Below are 19,563 nucleotides of genomic sequence, written 5' to 3' on the forward strand. Positions count from 1 at the left end.
TGAAGGTATGTTTTACTATGAAAAGCAGCAAATAATTACATAATATATACATAATTCATATGTACATATATTAATTACATGATATATGCACAATTAATATGTATACACTTGGTTGTCCATGTGGTAGTGGGCACATCATTTACAAAAGAGAAACTAAGAGTGATACTTACTCCCTGTCATGTATTGAGCAGCACATAGTGACCTCTTGTGCGACCGTGTCTGTTGAAATGTCCCGCAGCGTTGTGTGGGGCAATCTGTGGTCCCAGGACTGCAACATCTCCTCAGAGTGAGGAAAGATTGTATTTCACTTAATCCCCACTGAGTTTCTCAACAGCAAGTAGACCATATATGAACCCCCCTACACACACACACACACACACACACACACACACACACACACACACACACACACACACACACACACACACACACACACACACTGCCCCACGGATGCTTCCATCCTGAAGTCCTTCTCAAGACAGTAAAGACCTTGAATCTACCCTTTTATTGTTTTTGAGAAATAACACGAGTCGAGCAGGAGTGAGATTGGCAGAAATTTCAGTGGAGCTTCCGCAAATGATTTTGAGATGAGAACGGTCCAAAAAGCTGTGTGGCGCTGAAGCCCTCTCACCCCTGCACTCGTCACAGTCGCCTGTTGGAGGGTGAGGAAACCTGCTAACATTTGGATTTTGCATGAAGCCGCAGACGAGTGCATGGACTCGATGACGCCAGATGACACTAGAGAGCACACAGTGTGTTGTTGTACATCAGATTTTGATGGAAATCAAATCATGTTTGAAACATCAGCTGCATTTTCTGCAGTCACTCGGTGCTACTTAGAATATGACCAGTCTTCAGACTGGAACTCTTCTGACCAAAACTGAGACAGACCTGGTCCACCAACTGGAAGCATAGTGTCATTTCCTGTTGCCACCAGGTGGCACCAAGTCTAATCTGCCCCAATTTTAGTTTTTTTTTTTTAAAAAAGTCTGTCATTCGTCCCTATCCCTCATTTCAGTATTAAGGTGAATTTGGTGGAGCGCAGGAGTACAAAATTGATGGCAAGGTAGCTTTCAAATGAAATTCTTCCCACATACACAGCATCGCTGGAAAATAGCGCAGATATTGTGACATTGTTAGACGCTGCATGGATGGAGGGCGGCACGGTGGTGCAGTGGTCAGCACTGTCACCTCACAGCAAGAGGCTCCGGCTCGAGCACGGGGTCTTTCTGTGTGGAGTTGGACACTTGGCAGGATAAGCAGTAAAATGGACGGATGACAATGACAAAAAAGCAGTGCCACCTTTGTGACAATAAAAATCTATACACTGCATAGCAGGGCCGGTAAAAAAAAAAAAAAAAAGAACTGCAGAGGAACTCAGAGGCAAATACATTTTTCCTGGCACACAAAGACAATCACTTTGTTTACTCTACAAGACTCTGAGTAATTGGAATTGATAACAACTGGATTTTTTTTTTGGACATTTGAAAAATTTAAACCACTACTTATTTTTTTTCAGTTACATGCTACCTGTGTGCAGATGCTGCTTTTGTTCACATGTTGGAGAGGCTCCTTGTACCTGCACATAGAGTAGGTATCCATTTGTCCTGTACTGGTAGACTGTTGCCGCAAAAGAAAACAACATACCGAACGATCACCTTTTGTGACAACTCCCTTAAACTCTGCAGGTATTCAGCCTCTTTTAGTTCATCGTGATTTCTACAGAGGCACCAGTATTTGAGACATTCGTGCTAACTCGTGAGCCTCGGGCCTCACAATAACTGGTCTAAAATACAATGACAGACAGTGACAGAATACATTTCAAACAGTGAGCATACCAGCAGGAAGCCGGGAGATCAATCAGTACGTCTGGAAATGAATGTTTCCCAGTCAAAGTAACCCTGAACTATGAAGGTCCTCATGTTGGACCTGCATCACTCGTAGACTGATTTATCGTTCCACCTTGTGGCAGAACTAGGACACTACATGGAGGCTTTCTAAACAAACCACGCTTCCCTCTGCCATTTTTTCTGGGATTCTTTCCCTCTGTGTGAAGCAAGCACGTTGAAGCTTTTACAAAACTTGGTTGTTTTAGCCATGATAAACAAGTTGTTCTATCTAAATTTATTATAGTTCTTTCCCAACTTACCTCCCCACTCCATTCTTTTTTTGAACAAGAATAAAAATGGAGGACACATATTTTACATCTGTGGTTCGCTGGTTTGAAGGGTCAGGTAAAGCTGTTTAAAACCTTTAACTTTATATGTACACATACACTTCAAAATCATATAAACACATTACCAGTCAAAGGTTTGGACACCCCTTTACATGCAATGTATTTTTCTTTATTTTTACTACTTTCTACATTGTGGATACATACTGAAGACATCAAATATAAAAGGCAAGATATATGGAATTATGTAGCAAAGCAAAAGTTGTGGGCAGCACGGTGGTGCAGTGGTGAGCACTGTCGCCTCACAGTAAGAAGGTTAGGGGTTCGAGTCCTGGCTCTAGCATGGATCTTTCTGTGTGAGTCTGCGTGTTCTGGGCTTTGGTCTGATGAGTTTAAATTGGAGATCTTTGGTTCCACGTGCCGCGTCTTTCTGCGATGCAGAAAAGGTGAACGGATGGTCTCTACATGCTTGGTTCCCACGTGAATCCTGGAGGAGGAGGTGTGATGGTGTGGGGGGCTTTGCTGGGGACACTGGTGGGGATTTATTCAAAATTGGAGGCACATTGAACCAGCATGGCTACCACAGCATCCTGCAGCAACACGCCGTATCTGTTTACAATGTAGATTCTCACTGAAGGCATCAAAACTATGAATGAACACATATGGAATGATGTAGTAAACAAAAAAGTTCAAAACATGTTTTATATGTTTAGATTCTTGTTTGGGGTCATTGTCTTTTTGAAAAACAAATGATGGTCCAACTAAACGCAAACCGGATGCGTTTTGCTGCAGGATGCTCTTCTGTCTACTTTGCTGATTGGTTCTTGCGATAATATTAATTTTAACAGTTGTCAGATCGGGCTGTCGGCTGTGTACCAACCTGACTTCTGCACAACACAACTGACAAAAAAAAAGCAAAGGGTGGCTACTTTGAGGACTCTAAAATATAAAACAAATTTGCAGTCATTTAACATTTTTTGTTTTCTACGTAATTCCATATATCTTACTCCAAATATTTGGTCTCTCCAGTATGTATCTACGATGTAGAGGGTAGTAGAAATAAAGAAAAATACATTGAATGGGAAGGTGTGTCCAAACTTTTGGCTGGTCGTGTATTTATATGATTTTGAAGTGTTTTCACTTAATACTTTCAATCTTCGGCGTTTTAAAGAACTTGGTATCATCTGGGATCCGTGACATCAACTCAGAAAATCAAGCAAGGAAAACAATAATTTGTTAGCCTGACTGTAAGCTAAAAACAAATCTAAAATACTGCAAAAAAAAAAAAAAAATCAACATGGACCCTGTTGAACCAGCAAAGAAAACCTATAATAAGGAAGTCAGCTTCGTTGAGCGCTTCCTATGACAGGTACTAACTCGGTCTTTGATGAGACAGAAGACGGGTTCAGCTGATTCCCGACATCTGAATCCGGGTCTGACGATTTTAGCCGATGTTTCTCGAAGTGTGACGCTGCCGCCGGCTGCCCCTTTAAACGGGCTTCTCCCAATGCAGTTTTCCACCCGCTCTTTGTCCGCGACCGGCTGACTGACGACGCGTTTCCCTTTAAGAAGATATCTGCGTTATTTTTTTTAATTTCGAATTATGTCGGCAGGCAGTAACTTGGACAGAACAATAACGCGAAAATAGCGACGTAATAGGAGATTCAAGCATCCAGAGCTGACTGTAGCCCGGCGGGCATCCTTGCATCTGAAAGTGGCGGAGTGTTAGCTTAAACACCAGCACAGACCGTGTCCTTGTGTGAGTCAAACCCGGCTGCAGACTCGGTGTTTATCAACAGCAACAACAACAAGAATTGTCCGGGACAGAAATGTCTTTTCATGCAGGACTAGCAGACAAAACGGGCTGGTGTGGAGTCGCAGAGGAGAGACGGTGAATGCGGTGAAAGTCGTCCCTCTTACCCCGCGATGTTGTTGGGAAGAGACGGCAGACCGTAATATCGCGCTACACGTACAGCGTTATTTTTGGGGTAAGTAAGAAGTTTCATGTGGTTTTGGAGACTACATTAGAGGATGTGTGTGTTTGGGCAGTGTGACGAGGCAGGTGTGTGCTGTCATTCCGGCTGTACCCTTCCTCCTCCCGGGCGTTTAATGGACCTCTCCTCCCACCGCTGCCCTCCTCTAAACCATGCTCTGCCCGTATGTGTTCCATTCCCTCCACGTCCTTTCCCTTCGTGTAAAAGCGCTTATGTAACCCTGTGGGTTTCCTCTCTGCGAGACTTCCTGGCCCTGCCTCTGTGTGTGTGTGTGTGTGTGTGTGTGTGTGTGTGTGTGTGTGTGTGTGTGCGTGCGTGCGGGGGAAACAGCAACACGCCGGCTGCTAGAGGAACTCCATGTGTGCCGGCGGGCGGAGGAAAGCACAGGCTGTTCAGTTTCCAGCCATCCACGGCGAACACACACCTTCATGATCCGCCACACTTTACCCGATGAGCGTGCCACTTTATGTTTAAGCTTTTAAAGTGGACGCGTGCTGCTTATCGAGTTATTTTGTTTACTTTAACTAACTATATTTCTATGAACATGTTATAACCCTTTGATTCGGGTCACTCGGTGTCTTATGTGGCGTATACGAACCTGCAGGTCCTTGGTGATTTCAGGCCTCAGAAACTCAAGACTAGGTATTTATCTACATGTTTTCATCCTGAAATTTTATTTATTCATTTATTTTTTTGTCTGGTGATGCTTTATTGGTTTAGAGGTAAAGATACTGAGAAAATGTAAGATGAAATCACAGGTTAGGAAATATTCTTCAAAAATGTAGTGGCAAACACGTGAACAAACTGAAAACAAACCAGTAACAATACTGGATTACTAAACTAGAAATAGGAAGCAAAAAGAAAAAAAAGACACATTTAATAGCTCTCGGGTTTCTTGTTTAGGGTATATGTTTGTTCACCACTAATGACTTCATTACCGACCTGTCTCAGCAGGGGCCTAAACTTTTTCCCTTGTTGCGCCAAAACTCAAATTAAATGGAGGGCCAGTGGCCAAAAGCAAACAACTTTTGTTGTCTCTGATGCCTCTTCATTTATTTTTCCTATTTCACTTTGTGCCAAACTGGCGTCCGGCACAAAGTGTCACTCTGCGTCCTCATCAGAGGTAGAAAAAAAACAATTGTTAGGGATGCTATGTATCGATGAGTATTTTTGCCTCAGGAAAAAGAAAAACAGCGTAAACAGTTACCCACAGTAGGATTTTCAACTTATTTCATATTTTTTACGAGGCATGTCATAAGTATATTTTTGTTGATGATGATTATAATATTATTATTTTTTACATATTTATTCATGACATCCGGCCAAATGCGACCTGATTCCGTGATCTGTATTCTGCCTTGAGAAGGATGTTGATTTTCAGTGTACTTCCACACTTCCACAAAATGCAAGGCAGTAAATCTTTACCGTTCAGTGGCTGGAACTGCAAAATGTGTGTCTTCATGAAAAAGGACTTCAACAAACGTGCTGACTTTTCTCTGTTGAGTGGTCCGTCAATGAAGTTGTGTCACAGTTTTTGAGGGTTCAAGGACTTTTACTTATATCGAGGTTGTCTGTGGTGGTGTGGAAGGACAGAGTTAGATTACGGTTTGTATAAATATAGTGGAGCCTCCCTGCCAAACGACCTCATGTCTCTCCTCTGTCTTTGGGATTCTGTTGCGTGGACCCCCCCCCCCCCCCCGCCACACACACACACACACACACAGCACTCAAGTTCAACTTTCACATCAGTGTCACTCTTGTGCACAGAGTGTGAGTGGTGTATGAGCAGCGTCAGCTCGCTAGATGTAAAATTTCTAATTAGCCTCAGATGGTCAATTAGTGGGTAATTTATGAGCTGAGGTGCTCACATCAGTGTTGCAAATGTCAGTTTACTTGCAAGAGGTAAATGAACTGTATTTTTAGAGTGCTCTGGGGGAAGCTCCTCAAAGCTTAAGAAACAGCAAAGCCCTTACGATGTCGTAGTGTTGCAGTCAGCAGGGTTCAAGTGAGTTAGTTAGAAATTTACTGTCCGGGGGGGGGGGGGGGGGGGGGGGGGCTATTTTGTCCCCGTAGCTCAATGCTGTTGGGTGTCAACTTTGCACCACATATCAGCGCTAAAACAGGCTTGACTCAGAAGACCTTCACCGCCGTTGAGTTTAGCGGCCCCTGATAAAAGCTGTAACGTTTCCTGAAATGAAGAAGCCTTTTATCATAAAGATCTGGCTAACACGTGCAACTGGTTTGGAAGCAAGTAAACCAAAGATACAGCTGCAGTGTTGCTATCAAACACAGGTGTTTTCTGGATGCAGAGCAGTGATCTAATGTATCTGGACGTGGCCTTACGATTGAAAACTGCTCAATCGTGCCACCACAACACTTCACATTAAAAGCACGCTTACTCTGTTTGCTAGTAATGTTTTTTTTTTTTGGACAAAGCTATAGCGATGATCATCGTTCTCACGATAATAAGCGAACAGCAAGATCTAGCTAGCTCCTCTGCGTAACTGTGGTCAAGACCAATGTGGAGTGACCCTCTCCCATTGCTACAGTCTGGACCCCCCCCCCCCCAGGTGTTTGGACCTCCATGGGCTGTACTCATTAATATGTAAATACCTGTGAAGGAGGCAGAGGGCGAATTCAGGATCCGTTTTAATCATTCAGATCCAGCAAGTCCCTCCATCTTTTAACGACTGACCAATATTCCCCCGGGATCCATCCCTGTCCCTTTGTTTGAGCCTTTTTTGTTCCTCAGTCAATTATTATCTTGTTCTCCCTGCTGCCACTCCCCTGGTATCAACCGTAAACACAAAACCTGGCAGGAAAATTCAGTTCTACAGAGAAAATATCTCCTCCTGGTGCCTTTTAATTAACAGACTGCTCACTGGAAATTTTTGCCATGGAAAATGGTAATGATCTCACAAGGAATCTGACTCAGAGTGTTTAGAATAGCTGCATAGAAATATGCTTACGGATATTCTAATCTGTTGCAGGTGATATGGAGGCACTAGTATTCTTTCAGTTTGGCACTCGTTAAAGGCCCTTTCAATTGCTTTCAACTGGAAATTTGGAATTTAAAGAAGGTTTAAAGTAGTTGCATTAAGGATGAAAATAAGATCCAGTGTTTGTGCACCATTTTTTCTCTCTCTTACCTCTCTGACTCAAGGCTCCTAACATTATGGAGGTATAATGCTATCTCATGAATCCTTTAAGAAGCTGAATAAATAATTGTTTTAGTCTATATATTGTGTTTGCAACAGGAAGTCCATGTTGCTTTACATAAATAAACATTTGACTCTCTAAATAAGTTTATAGAAACATCTCTTATGTTTTCATCTCTTGCGTTCTTTATAGTAAAGTAACATGAATCTTGCCAGTCATCACCTGATCTGTGTTTGTTCTTGTTCAGGTTCCATTAATCAGCCCTGTAAGTCAATACGTGTCATTCTTTCCTCCCACAGAGCTCTCCCTCCCACCCCCCTACCTCTTTACGTGGGTACCAACCATCACCGCCATCCTCAACCCTAACATCATGACGTCACCAGACTCGCCCCCTCTGGTTTCCCCTTCCCCTTCCCCATGCCCTGCTCCCCCTCCATCCCTCCCCTCCTCCCCCGTGCCCTCCTCCCCAGCCCCATCCTCCTCCTCCCTCCCTGCCCCACCATCGCTGCCACCTACCGGGGAGGTGATGGTGCTGGCACTGGGCAGGAAGAAGCAGAGGGTGCTGATATCTCTCTCCATCCTTCCCAACCTCTTCCTGGCTTTCCTGCTTTCTTCCGACCCCCTCATCACCCTCTCCTCACCCCACCGCTGCCACCTTCCGGGGCTCCTGTCATCGCCAGAAGTCCTGAATGCCTCCCTGCCCTGGGAGGAGGGGCTGAGGCCCGGGGACAGCGGCAGAGGCCTGTCCCAGTGTAAGCAGTATGTTACCAATGGTAACCAGACGGTTGTGGTGGAGTGCGAGGCTGGATGGGACTACAACATCACAGAAGGGCTGAGAAACAACATCGTCACTGAGGTAAAGCCTCTCGAGCTCTGCAGTCATGCTGCTGGCCTGGTGGGTTCCCTCGTTACATGAGAAGGCTAACCTTTTGTTTATGTATGAGTGAGAGACTTAAAATGCTGATCCACAGGGGTCTTGCTGAATGTGCAGCCTTGCTTTTTGCGGGGCCTTGCTAAACTTTTAAACAACTGCAAATATGTGTGAGTTGGACAAAATGTCCTGTGAACTGTTAGGTAAGAGTTCCATTATCCTTATCCCAAGAACTTCAAATGGCTTTGAAGTTGCCGTTTCCTATACAAACCCGCTGAGCTCTGATTGTGGAGGTTTATTCCGATCTGGCTGCCATCACAGATTAATGCGATGATGCCTGCAGGCTCAAATATGCACTTGGACCCAAGAATTGATTAGAATTTGGTGGTTAAAGGTCAAGTTCATTGTGACCTCACATACAGTAGCATGAGGTTGGCCATAAGTATAAAATTTAGATTCCTTATTCTGACAAAATAATGAAATGACCACATTTATATACAAGAAGTCAAAGGTCAATTTAATTATGACATCATAATCAATACCATCGTCATAATTTTCTTGATAACTCTTTTGTGGCTACCATTCCGCACCATAACTCCGGTTACTTTTTATATATTTGATTAAACTCCTCTTCTTCACTCCATATATTTTGGACTCAGGACAATAATGGGTGTAAACTGCAACACGAAACAATGCAATCACTCTGCCTCACCCTATCCACCATTTGGGTGGAGGATGCACTTTGACCCATTTTAGGAATGCTGGTTCAACTCAAATCACTGATAAATCTCAGACATACTTGAAACATCTTGGGAATGTCCGAGGTCAGAAAACTGAAGCATGTCACGGAGGTGGAAGAAGTCTCAGCTTACAATCAGATAACTAGGAGAAAGAGAACGTGCAAAAAGGAGCGCCAACACGGCTACGACATTTAAATGAACAAAGCTCTAAAGTCAGCGTGTGACAAGACACTCTGGTGGGAGTGATGCTCATGCTGCCCCATTGCTACCAATTCCGAACAACGACAGAAGTATCTCAAAGTGACTTGGAGTGGACGGCCTCTGGACTACGTCTTCTTTTTTCAGCCATATGTTTACTAATGCACAAGCACTTGGATTTGAGCTTAGCCAAATTGTTGTTTATCTTTATTTGTTTGTTTTATTGTTCATGTGGTGCTTCAGCCTCGAGCGATCCATCACTTGGGAATGCTTGACACAATCCACCTAAAATGCTCGACCTGTCCAGGGTGAACCCCGCCTCTCGCCCGAAGGCTGCTGGGATAGGCTCCAGCCCCCCCCCCCCCCCCCTTTAACAGCATAAGCGGTAGAAAATGGATGGATGGATGTTTTATTGGAGATCCAAGAGTTTGTGTACGCTGAGCATAGAGCTGGATAAAGAATAAGGCTTGGTGTCACTAGGGATTTCCCGAATCGATTAATTTCTGATTCACGTTCTTGGTTTGATTCATTTCAGTATCGATTAATTTCGTGATATTTCATTTTCCATATCAATTTTTGGCTATGAAAGAGATCTTTTTTACTAGTGCTGCAAATTATGCAAAGTTGGAACTCTCTCATGCAGAGATTACTAGCACTACTACTTACATCTGGTTCTTGAGAGCTATGCATCTTAAAAAGAACATATTTACATCACCCTTGTATCATTGCATTCTATACACACACAGTTAGATACGCATGCATACAGATGTAAAAATACCATCCAGCAGACGTAAGTGGTAACACCATGTTTCACTCGTATGTTTACGTGCATTCAAAATGCTGCAGACGTCGGGCTTCAGTTCTGACAGTGGTTCCAGCAGAGCAGCTTCCATCATGATTTGGTTCACACATCTCTAATCTCACCGATCTCATTGGGTGGTCTCCTGAGACTAGTTCAGAGGACTCGGGAAATGTAAGATTTTCTGTTTTCTGTTTTAGATCTTTCAAATGAAGATTGATAAACCATTCCCTAATTAAAAAAAAAACCATTGATTATATTGATTGGACAATGTGGATGAGGGTTTGTAAACAGTTGTTAGCCATCAGCCATAATTAGCCTTAAGCTAAATATGTGGCTGGCTCTTTCTGCGTGACAAGAGTGAGTGACAAAGAAATGACGCAGGTGGGTAAAAATTTCCTTCTGAGCTCAAAGAGACTTATTTGTGTGTACCTGGGGGGGTCAAGTATCAGGCAGACAATATGGTAAATACACAAAATGATGGAGCAGAGAAAAGCTATGATTTTTTTGATCGGTCTGGTCAACACTGGAGCACAATTCAAGATTTCCGTGTAAGACCACTGGATTGCTGCTGGTATGGCTTTTAGTAAAGTCTGGCTGACGGCAGCCTTCTCTCTGTGGTCTGTTTCTGTTTTCATTCCTTTGCCCGATGATGTTGGGAGCCACACCCAGCTGTGGTATTAGTCCCATTCACTAGTTAGCCACCCATACCGGCGCAGTAAATATTTCGCTTTCGATAACGCTAACAAGGGAATGACTTAGCTGTAGCATATTTCCAAATGCATCTCTGTAGACACACTGCTAGTTTGTTGTTTACATACTGAGAGCGAGACAGGCACATGAAGAGGGAGACGCTGATGTCTTCGCACAGGGAGATTTCATTCTGCTTGTGTTGCTTTGCTGTGCGGACAGTCTGGTGAGAAGGAAGGATGACGGCCACCTATCAGCCCCGCCTCTGCTGCTAATCAATAAATAATAGAGTCGTTAACTCCAGTGAAAATCTATTCTTTTCACTGTGAAGAAGGAAAATCAACTTGTGTTGTCGCTGGTGACTCAATTGAATTAATCACATAGTCAGTGACAGGGGGGCCCTGTTCCTCTTCAAATGTAAAAACACCTGATGCAGGCGTTTCTGCTTCCAGAAGCTATTAATCTGATGTAGCTTGAGCCATATCTCAAAGCAAGTCTGGGGAGTGTATGAACTTGTTTGTGTGCATTCTCTTGCCTCCTGTTGTCCAAAGCATTCCACCCGTATGAGCACGATGGACTGCTATGTTTCCTTTTGTTGTGGCTCTGTGTCTCAGCAACAGGACGACTGATATTATGTGACAAGCTTTTATGTTTCTGTGCACAAGCTTCAATTATGCAAAGCGGTTTTTTTTTTCTTTATCGGCAGTCCTCTGTTCTTGCTCTCTGTTTCTCTCTAGATCATTAAAACCATTTGGCTTTCCGTTGCCAGCAGAGCTCAGCTGTTAATAGAAATCAGCGGGTCGTGATTAAAACTCTGATCTGGAAGCAGATATCGGTGTTTATTTCTTCCACCGCAGAGGTGATGTTTTCACATTACGTCAGTGTGTAGCAGCGCCATTAGAATTTAGGGCAGATCTGTTCAACGTTGTGACACTCTATCTTGACAGAGGTCTGCGCTCTCCAAGGACCCTTCATGTCAGCAGATGATGCCGTTCCATGTGGCTGCACTGTTCAGTAATGGTCTAAATAATTACATGTGAGCAGAGCAGCAAGCTGTTCTTATGTAATACTAGTGTTTCTACTTCTCACGAGAGTAATACTCCACTGCCCTGTGACTGCTGTGGCCACACAGACACGATTAGATGATGACATCATTTTGCTTTCGTATCATAAAGGGTTCTTGTAGGTTTTGGACTGTGCCTTAGCCCACAAGCTCCATTTACATGAAGAACATGCTTATTTGTCTGCGAGAAATTAGAGGAAGAAGCATTTATAATTCAGGTGCTCTTACCCCCATCAAGGACCAGAGGTACATAACACAGATTCGATAGCTAAAAGTTAGTGCCTTCACACGTATTTTGAGTTTGCAAACATTAATCAGTCCTGAGCTTCCACTTCATTCAGATTGTGTAACTCATTATTGCCCGGGATAGTAGTGCTTCACTGTACAAAATTATTTACGTGTCAGCTTTGACATTTTTATCAGCCGAGGGAGGAAAGTTTCTCTGGCAACCAGTGATGTACTCTAGTTTGGAGTGGTGGGTGTACTGGGATGATTCCGTCCTCCCTCCACATATGTACTAAATTCTGTCCCACACCTTTGTTGATGTGTGTAGTTGCACATTTTAAAGTGGGGATACTGAAATCCCGCTTAGCACAGCACATCACTGCCCGTAGCTCAATTTATATAGTGCTTTTATACCTATACCTCTCAAAGTAGAGCTTTTATTTGTGCTAAACTTAAATCTGTGTGAACCTGCATACCGACGATAAGTCATTTGAGAGCTGTTGTTTGATATGTACCCTGCACACTTGCCCTATGGAAACTGGAAGCAGTACCAAGGCTGAGAATGAAATCTTGTTTCCAGCAGATACATGTTTGATATCAACAATTTTTGTTTCTGGTGTTTTGTTTTTTTTAATGAAATGATGAGGTTGTAATATTAAGAAATTTCAAAACATCCAACTGGATATATTTTTGTATATTTTACTTTGCATATATTTTTCCAAGCATATCTAGACGTTTTAGTTTTTGAGTGGTGTATATCCACATTCTGAAGGAGTTTTGAGGTCTTGTGTTCATAATTAAACACTAACTTTAGAAACAAGCCTTCACAGCGAGGGATAAATCAGGTCTGAGGTCAGATAATTCACCGGTTTACCATTTAGTCTGACAAGCTCATTTGTTGGTCAACATGATAATTATCAACGTAGACGTTGGAGTTTCCAAGATTTTATACAACGCGTTGATGGGTAAAGGCGAGACGACATCACGGAAGCAGGACGATCGCAGTGTGTGTAACTTGGCAGTGGTAATGTTTAAGGTGAGCGTGGATGTGGGTTTTAGCTCTCTGCCCTGGATCAGGCAGCCTCACCCTCACTGATCTCTTTTCACACACATTGTTATGTTTCTGCGCAAGCGGCAGTTTTCAGCTTGTCTGTCCATCCCATTTTGTTAAATTCTGTATCTCAGGAAAGGGTTGAGGGAACTTCTTTGACTTTGACACAAGCACCCACTGGGACTGGAGGATGAACTGAAAAGACTTTAGCAGTCAAAAAAGACCTTAGCAGTCAAAGGTCAAGGTCACTGTGACTTTGCAAAAGTGTACAGCCGCCATGCGGTATTTGTAGTTTTTAACTAATCATGCTAACCAACTCCCCTCTCTCCCTTTGGTGTTGTGCTGTCCAGTGGGATCTGGTGTGTCGTCAGTACTGGTTGGTCCCGGTGGAGGAGGTGTGTTTCATCCTGGGTGTACTGACTGGGTGTCTCGGCCTTGGCTATGCTGCTGACAGGTAATGCAGGATTTGATGCATGCACACACACACACTTGTGTTTCCTGCATGGTTGTGTTTACTAGCAGACAGCCAGAGAGTTAAGACACTATGTGTATGTGACACAATCAGCAGTCACATACGTACACGCACACACACACACACACACACACACACACACACACACAAAATCTGTCTGTACTTGCAGATATCACACTGTTCTTCATTCTCCTGCCCTGAGTTTGCAGTTTCATTACTCCACAACTCTTTATAAACACTTAGACACTCACACACACACACACACACACATTTCCTCGATGTTGATGCTCTAATGTAATTAGATGTAGATTTACAGTGCCCGCCAGTCGCTCCTTTATCAGTCAACAGCTCGTAGCCTCCTGCTGAAAGAGGAGAGATTTAGTATCAAATGGCCTACATGCCAGTGTAGAAGGCGCTCTATCACAGTGAGAAATCCTTTCACGGAAGAAACACTGCTATTTACTACAGAAACAAACATTACAAACCATTGTCCTATACACAGGGAGTGAGGAATAGGTAATGCTAGAGAATGTAAACCTTTTGCCAGCTTTATTTAGCAAGATGTTGGAGTCCAGGAATTCATGCTGAACAGACTGCATCAGGCCCCTCCCCAAAATCTCACAGCTATAGTTTTTGGAGAAATTCAGAGGGAGACGACTGCAGTTTAATCAGCTAAGAGCCATCATTAATTTGCAGACCAAGTGAGCATAGCATGTGTTTGTAAAAGGCAAGGGAATTAATGCTGCCTCCAGGGAACAACAAAGAAAAAGAAACGCTGGAGGCAAAAACAGCTGCACGCATACCGTGATTGGCACATCATCACAATTACTGATCAGTCATGCTTTAGCGCTCAGTTCCATGAAGCCACTCTAGAAATTGGACCGTGAATGCTTTATTTGATAAATTCAGATAGTGTGAGTTCTGCATCAGATATCTCTGGTCTCCATCTCTCTTTCTGGATTATTCTAAATGGCATGAAACTGAGAATGTGTCCAGTTTACTCGGGATTTCTTAACTCTGTATTTCCTCAGAAGAATGTTCTTCTGCTTTCTGTTCCTCCGTAGGAATGTTAAATGTGACATAGTGACTTCCCTTTTCCTGTATCAGCACTTTGATTAAGATTTATCTGTGCTTTACATCTTATTTTTATTTGCTTTTCTGGATTTTAATCTTTTTTTTTGTAGCTATTTTTTCAATCATAAAAAGACTTTCATGTACAAAAATAATAATGAGAAGGTCTGTCGTACCCAGATGTTACCTCACAATAAATTACAGTGGATTGTGTTAGAAACGTACATGTAAAGTATAACATTTTATAAATACCTCGTGTTTCTGTGCAGGCTGGGCCGCTCCAAGACCCTGCTGACTTCACTTACCCTGTCAGTTGTGTTCGGAGTGCTGGTGTGTGTCTCTCCGTACCCATCCATCTTCATCGTCATGCGTTTCTGTCTGGCAGCTGCTAGTGCTGGAGTCTACCTCACTCTGTACATCACCCGTGAGTATTTCAGCATTTAGAGGACACACTATTTTGTAGAAACAATTGTAAGTTAGCATTGTCAGCTATGGGTTCCCTCAACCAAAAGCTGATGGGATTTGGGATTAATTCTTAAAAACAGCTCCATAACACAGTGAGACTTAAAAGTCTTTTTTATTACTTTTTTATTTACTTACTTTTTTTTTGTTGAAGGGTAAATGTAATTTCTTGAAGTATGAAATAACATAAAATAGATAAAATTAACATAATGCACTGAATGAACAATGACATGAACACATGACTTCAGTGTCACCACAGCTAGCGTTTGCTCATCCTTTGTCTTGCAGTAACAGCAGAAATTGAGAAATGAATCCTTACTGGCTGGATGGCTGTGTTTTTGTAGGCCTGGAGCTGTGTGAGCCGTCTCTGAGGCTGGTCGTGACTATGCTGGCCGGGCTGATGACTGTAGCTGGAGAGCTGCTGCTGCTGGCTGTGGCCCTTGGATTCCAATCCTGGAGGGGCCTGCTGGGAGCAGGCGCTGCACCTTTAACCCTTTTCCTCAGCTATGGGTATGAGTCAGCTTGTATTTCCAATGCAAATAAATGTGTTTATCATTGAATTTATTTTCTCATCCATATGTCATCATGATGATGGTAAAGTCCTCATTATTCTGACCACAGAAGGATAGAGAAACCTGGGGCAGGAACTTGATCGACATTTGATTAAGTGTCTTGATTCGACCTGACTTGCTGAAAGCTTTGTTGGATAGTATTGATTCCAATCCCCTCATCACACTGAGCCTTTTGGCTCATGTCAGAATGTATTAAAGCTGCTTGACTTAAAGTCCCCAGCCCCTCTAAGACTTTGGTTACAAGATAAACCTTCATTGAGGTTTCAAAACCAAATTAATGCAGATTAATCTTAGATTACTGGCAAGGAATTGTTGTTTTGAACAAGTATGTCAGAAAAGATGGATTATGAAACAAGGAATGTAGATTCTTTTTGACCCACATTGGTTTATTTTCCATGCTGAGGTAGGAACTCTGGTTTACTTGATGCAGGGCAAAGGTCAGCAAACATCAAAGACTGAGCCCTACACATCTTTTGTCTTTTCTCTGCTGCAGCATTCCTGGGGTTTATCCAGAATCTCCTCGCTGGCTGCTTCTGTCAGAGCGATCCGGGGACATGCACTCATTCAACGAGAGAAGAAACTCGAACAGAGATGATGAGAGCTTCACAGGTGTGTGTGTGCAGCAAGCTGATTTATCAGATTCTTTCTCCCTTGTATCCATCTTGTCACATCATTAAAAACTCATTGAATTCTTAGAACTGTCACCAAACTTTTGGTAGTACCGCATTGGCTTCATTCATGGTCTTGACATCCGCCTCGAGCTATCAGCCATACGTTGATTGCTTTTATTATGCTTGTGGATCCTAAATAATTCACCAGCATCATTGTTAATGAGCCTGGTATAGCTACAGAACTCTTGTAGATCAAGTCTGACCTCTACATGAGCAGCGTCGATTTAACATTGTGTCATGTTTCAGAACTGAAAACAAGGAATGACCTATTGACGAAATGGGAAACTAGACCATGTCATCCTTCTCATTGTTGTGAGAAATCCTGTTTTGTCTTTTTTGTTGGCTGTAGAACTGGATTCAGAGCCTACCCCCTCCACACGCCCCCACCTGTCCTTCCCTGAGCTCTTCCACAGCAGGAACATCTGGAAGAACATGTGTGTGCTTGGCTTCACCTCGTAAGTCATCCCGCACTCTATCATTTAGCAGTGCTGCATTTTTAGTGTCGGTCCTCAATGTCTGTAGCTCTTTAAGCTCAGGCTAGGTTGTTGCTGCAGTATCGTCTTTCAACTGCAGGGCTAACTTTACACATTTTTATTTGAAACCGGTTTGAAAACAAATGCTGATAGTGCGTCTTCTGTCCCTCCTCAGATTCATCTCTCACGGCATTAGTCACTGCTACAGCTCTTTCCGAGGTGATGTCAGAGGCACAGCCCCCAGCTTCTACTGGACATACCTACTGTCTGTGTGTGCCGGGGGCGGTGCTTGGCTGTTGCTCTGGGTGACCGTAGACAGGTGCGGCCGCCGTGGCATCCTGCTCCTTTCCATGACAATGACTGGGCTGGCCTCTTTGATCCTCCTGGGACTCATGGAGTGTAAGCAAGCTTTAGCTGGCAGCAGGAAAGCTGGAATGAAGTTAATGTTATGTGAAGTTGACTGCAAATATCTTGTCCTATCAGATTCTCTATTCGTCAGTTATTTCATGTTTGACCTGGTTTCATACATCATGAATTTGATTAAAACCAAACTGGTCAGCTCTGTTCATGGAAAAATACTAAGTTCCTTCTTCCACAGCCAGGTGTAGAAACCTTCACCGTTAGCTGAATGTCTGTTGCCCCCTTGTGGCTAAAAAGTAGAAGGACATTTCTTTAATGTAGGACACTGCAGTGGCAGCAAAGTCAAAACAGTGTCAGGCGCTGTGCTTTAATCATGAATCAAAGGCTGAGGGGGCAGAAGCACTGGGTGGAGCTGAGTCTTCACATGAGGTTGCTTATGTCTGCTGTTAGTGGAATATCCAAAGTAAAAGAGTGGGTTATAATTTACTCTTTAAGTGGCGTCAGGTCAGATGATTTATTATATGAATGTCAATATTAAAAATGCTGCTCCAAATCAAGCTGATTTAAAAATCTCTCCTCTCTCATGGCTCCAGATCTCAGTGAGATGGCCATCACAGTTTTCTCCGTGCTGGGTCTCTTCTCGTCCCAGGCCACCGCCTCCCTCTCCATCCTCTTCACTGCAGAGGTCATGCCCACCATCATCAGGTAGGACAACGTTTACAGGCAAATTTAACATTCATGTTGTTGGGGTGTCGATTCAAGTGGTTGACCTTTACCCATGTAACAAGGCTCTCCATCAGTCCTACACACCACTGCTACACTGAAACATAAGAAGAAGAAGAAGAAGAAGACAGTTTATGTCTCACTAATCATTAGTACCTGTAATAATACATGTTAAATGAGTTCATTTACACCAAAAAGTCACAAAAAATGTAATTAACCTCCCCTTAAGTCTGCATGTGTTATACGAGTCTGGATAAAAGGGCAAATGGACAAAGAGAAGTTTCGCTGCTTCGATCCTCTCTTCCCCAGTGACCATGTCGAGATACTGAGCCCCTAATTGCTCCTGATGAGTAGGTTCGCGCCTTGCATGGCAGCCTCCACCATCAGTGTGTGAGTGTGTGTGTGAATGAGTGAATGAATGAGACGACACTGTAAAGCACTTTGAGTGCTGCTAAGGTAGAAAGGCGTAATATAAATTGAGTCCATTTACCATTTACATATCAACTAACAACTGAGGGGGTGTGTCTACAGAGGGAGCGGCGTGGGTGCTGTGCTCGCACTTGGCTGCGTTGGCCGCCTCAGCTCGCCGCTCATGGACCTGAGGAACCACTACGGGTACTTCCTGCACCATGTGGTCTACTCGTCCCTGGCTCTGCTTGCCGTCCTCTCCATCCTGCTGCTGCCTGAGAGCAAGAGAAAGCCACTGCCCCAGACGCTGGCCGACGGGGAGCAGTACAGACGCCCCCCGCTGGGCAGGAGGAGGCGGGACAATGTACCATTGCTGGCCACACCCAACCCAGAGACATAAAAGGGCCAGACAAAGAGGAAGTTCTCCATTCACTCACTTAGACTGGCAGCCTATCATGCAGCCATAACATTTACCTCCATTCACGATCACACAGAAGAGGAGGAGGAGGAGGAGGAGGAGGAGGAGGAGGAGCAGCAGAGACGAAGGCTGGCGATGAACCAGACACACTAACATATCATCTTCTAGTCATTCCAAACGCAGGCGGTTGGGTTGAGTTGCTTCATCTTCCTCCATTTCCCAACATTTAGATCTCAAAGCTGATATTGTGTTCCTGCTCTCTCTCTCTCTCTCTCTCTCACACACACACACACACACACACACACACACACACACACACACACACACTCACTCACTAACAAATCATCTTCTCGTCATTCCAAATACAGGCAGTTGGGTTGAGCGGCTTCATATCTTCCTCCATTCCCCAACGTTTGGAGCTCAAAGCTGATATTGTGTTCCTGATCTCACACACAAACATACACAAGCGCACACACACACAAGCACACACACACACACACACACACACACATATCAATGAAAGATGTCATCTCCTCCTGACACACCAGCATTCACTGCTGCACACCGTCCTGCAAACCTAGTGTGTTCATGTGTGTGTGTGTGTGTGTGTGTGTGTGTGTGTGTGTATAGAAGAGATATTAGCTGCTTATTCTTAACTTGATCAGAGGAAGATACTCTGTTCTCTGAGGAACATGAACTCACATGGAGTATGTGACAGTCAGTTTTGTATACTTTTATGTGATGTACACCTTGACTGACAGGTGTGGTAAAACTCCCTGAACGGGGACGATGGACCACAGTTGTCAGATGGATGTTTTAACACTGGAAGGTGTCTTGTGGGTGTCACCTGCCTTGTAAATACTCTTCTTTCTCTTCTATGGGCGTCTGGGTTTTGTTACAGCAGACTCCATGCCTGGATGGAACAGTACGCTATGCAGTGGAAATGTCTGGTGCCGAGCACTTTGAATCG

At 43.7% G+C, this 19,563-nt stretch overlaps 1 protein-coding gene across 2 annotated transcripts; it reads left to right on the top strand.

Annotated features, from left to right (window-relative positions):
• Positions 1-3,653: 3,653 nt before the first annotated feature.
• slc22a17 (solute carrier family 22 member 17) lies at positions 3,654-18,935 on the top strand. 2 transcript variants are annotated; one of them, XM_086191744.1, is made up of 11 exons: positions 3,654-3,932; positions 4,019-4,161; positions 7,626-8,182; positions 13,314-13,417; positions 14,776-14,930; positions 15,313-15,478; positions 16,034-16,149; positions 16,561-16,666; positions 16,860-17,083; positions 17,638-17,749; positions 18,299-18,935. In XM_086191744.1, exons 3-11 carry the CDS (start codon positions 7,697-7,699, stop codon positions 18,573-18,575), a joined length of 1,746 nt encoding a protein of 581 aa, XP_086047870.1. In that variant the 5' UTR covers positions 3,654-3,932; positions 4,019-4,161; positions 7,626-7,696; the 3' UTR covers positions 18,576-18,935. The 2 variants fall into 2 exon arrangements, with proteins under 2 accessions (XP_086047870.1, XP_086047869.1); XM_086191743.1 differs by having other exon boundaries at positions 3,654-4,161.
• Positions 18,936-19,563: the final 628 nt, after the last annotated feature.

Source organism: Aulostomus chinensis, chromosome 21 (assembly GCF_037954235.1).
Source record: "Aulostomus chinensis isolate RoL2024-O1b breed Wild chromosome 21, RoL_Achi_v1.0, whole genome shotgun sequence".
Lineage (NCBI taxonomy): Eukaryota > Metazoa > Chordata > Actinopteri > Syngnathiformes > Aulostomidae > Aulostomus > Aulostomus chinensis.

What these genes read in the sequence shown, in the direction of transcription:
- slc22a17 (XM_086191743.1), top strand. Translation starts at nt 7,697, where the DNA reads ATGACGTCACCAGACTCGCCCCCTCTGGTTTCCCCTTCCCCTTCCCCA. An exon ending in ACCCTTTTCCTCAGCTATGG is followed by an intron (nt 15,479 to 16,033) that starts GTATGAGTCAGC and finishes TCTCTGCTGCAG; the next exon opens with CATTCCTGGGGTTTATCCAG. An exon ending in TGTGTGCTTGGCTTCACCTC is followed by an intron (nt 16,667 to 16,859) that starts GTAAGTCATCCC and finishes GTCCCTCCTCAG; the next exon opens with ATTCATCTCTCACGGCATTA.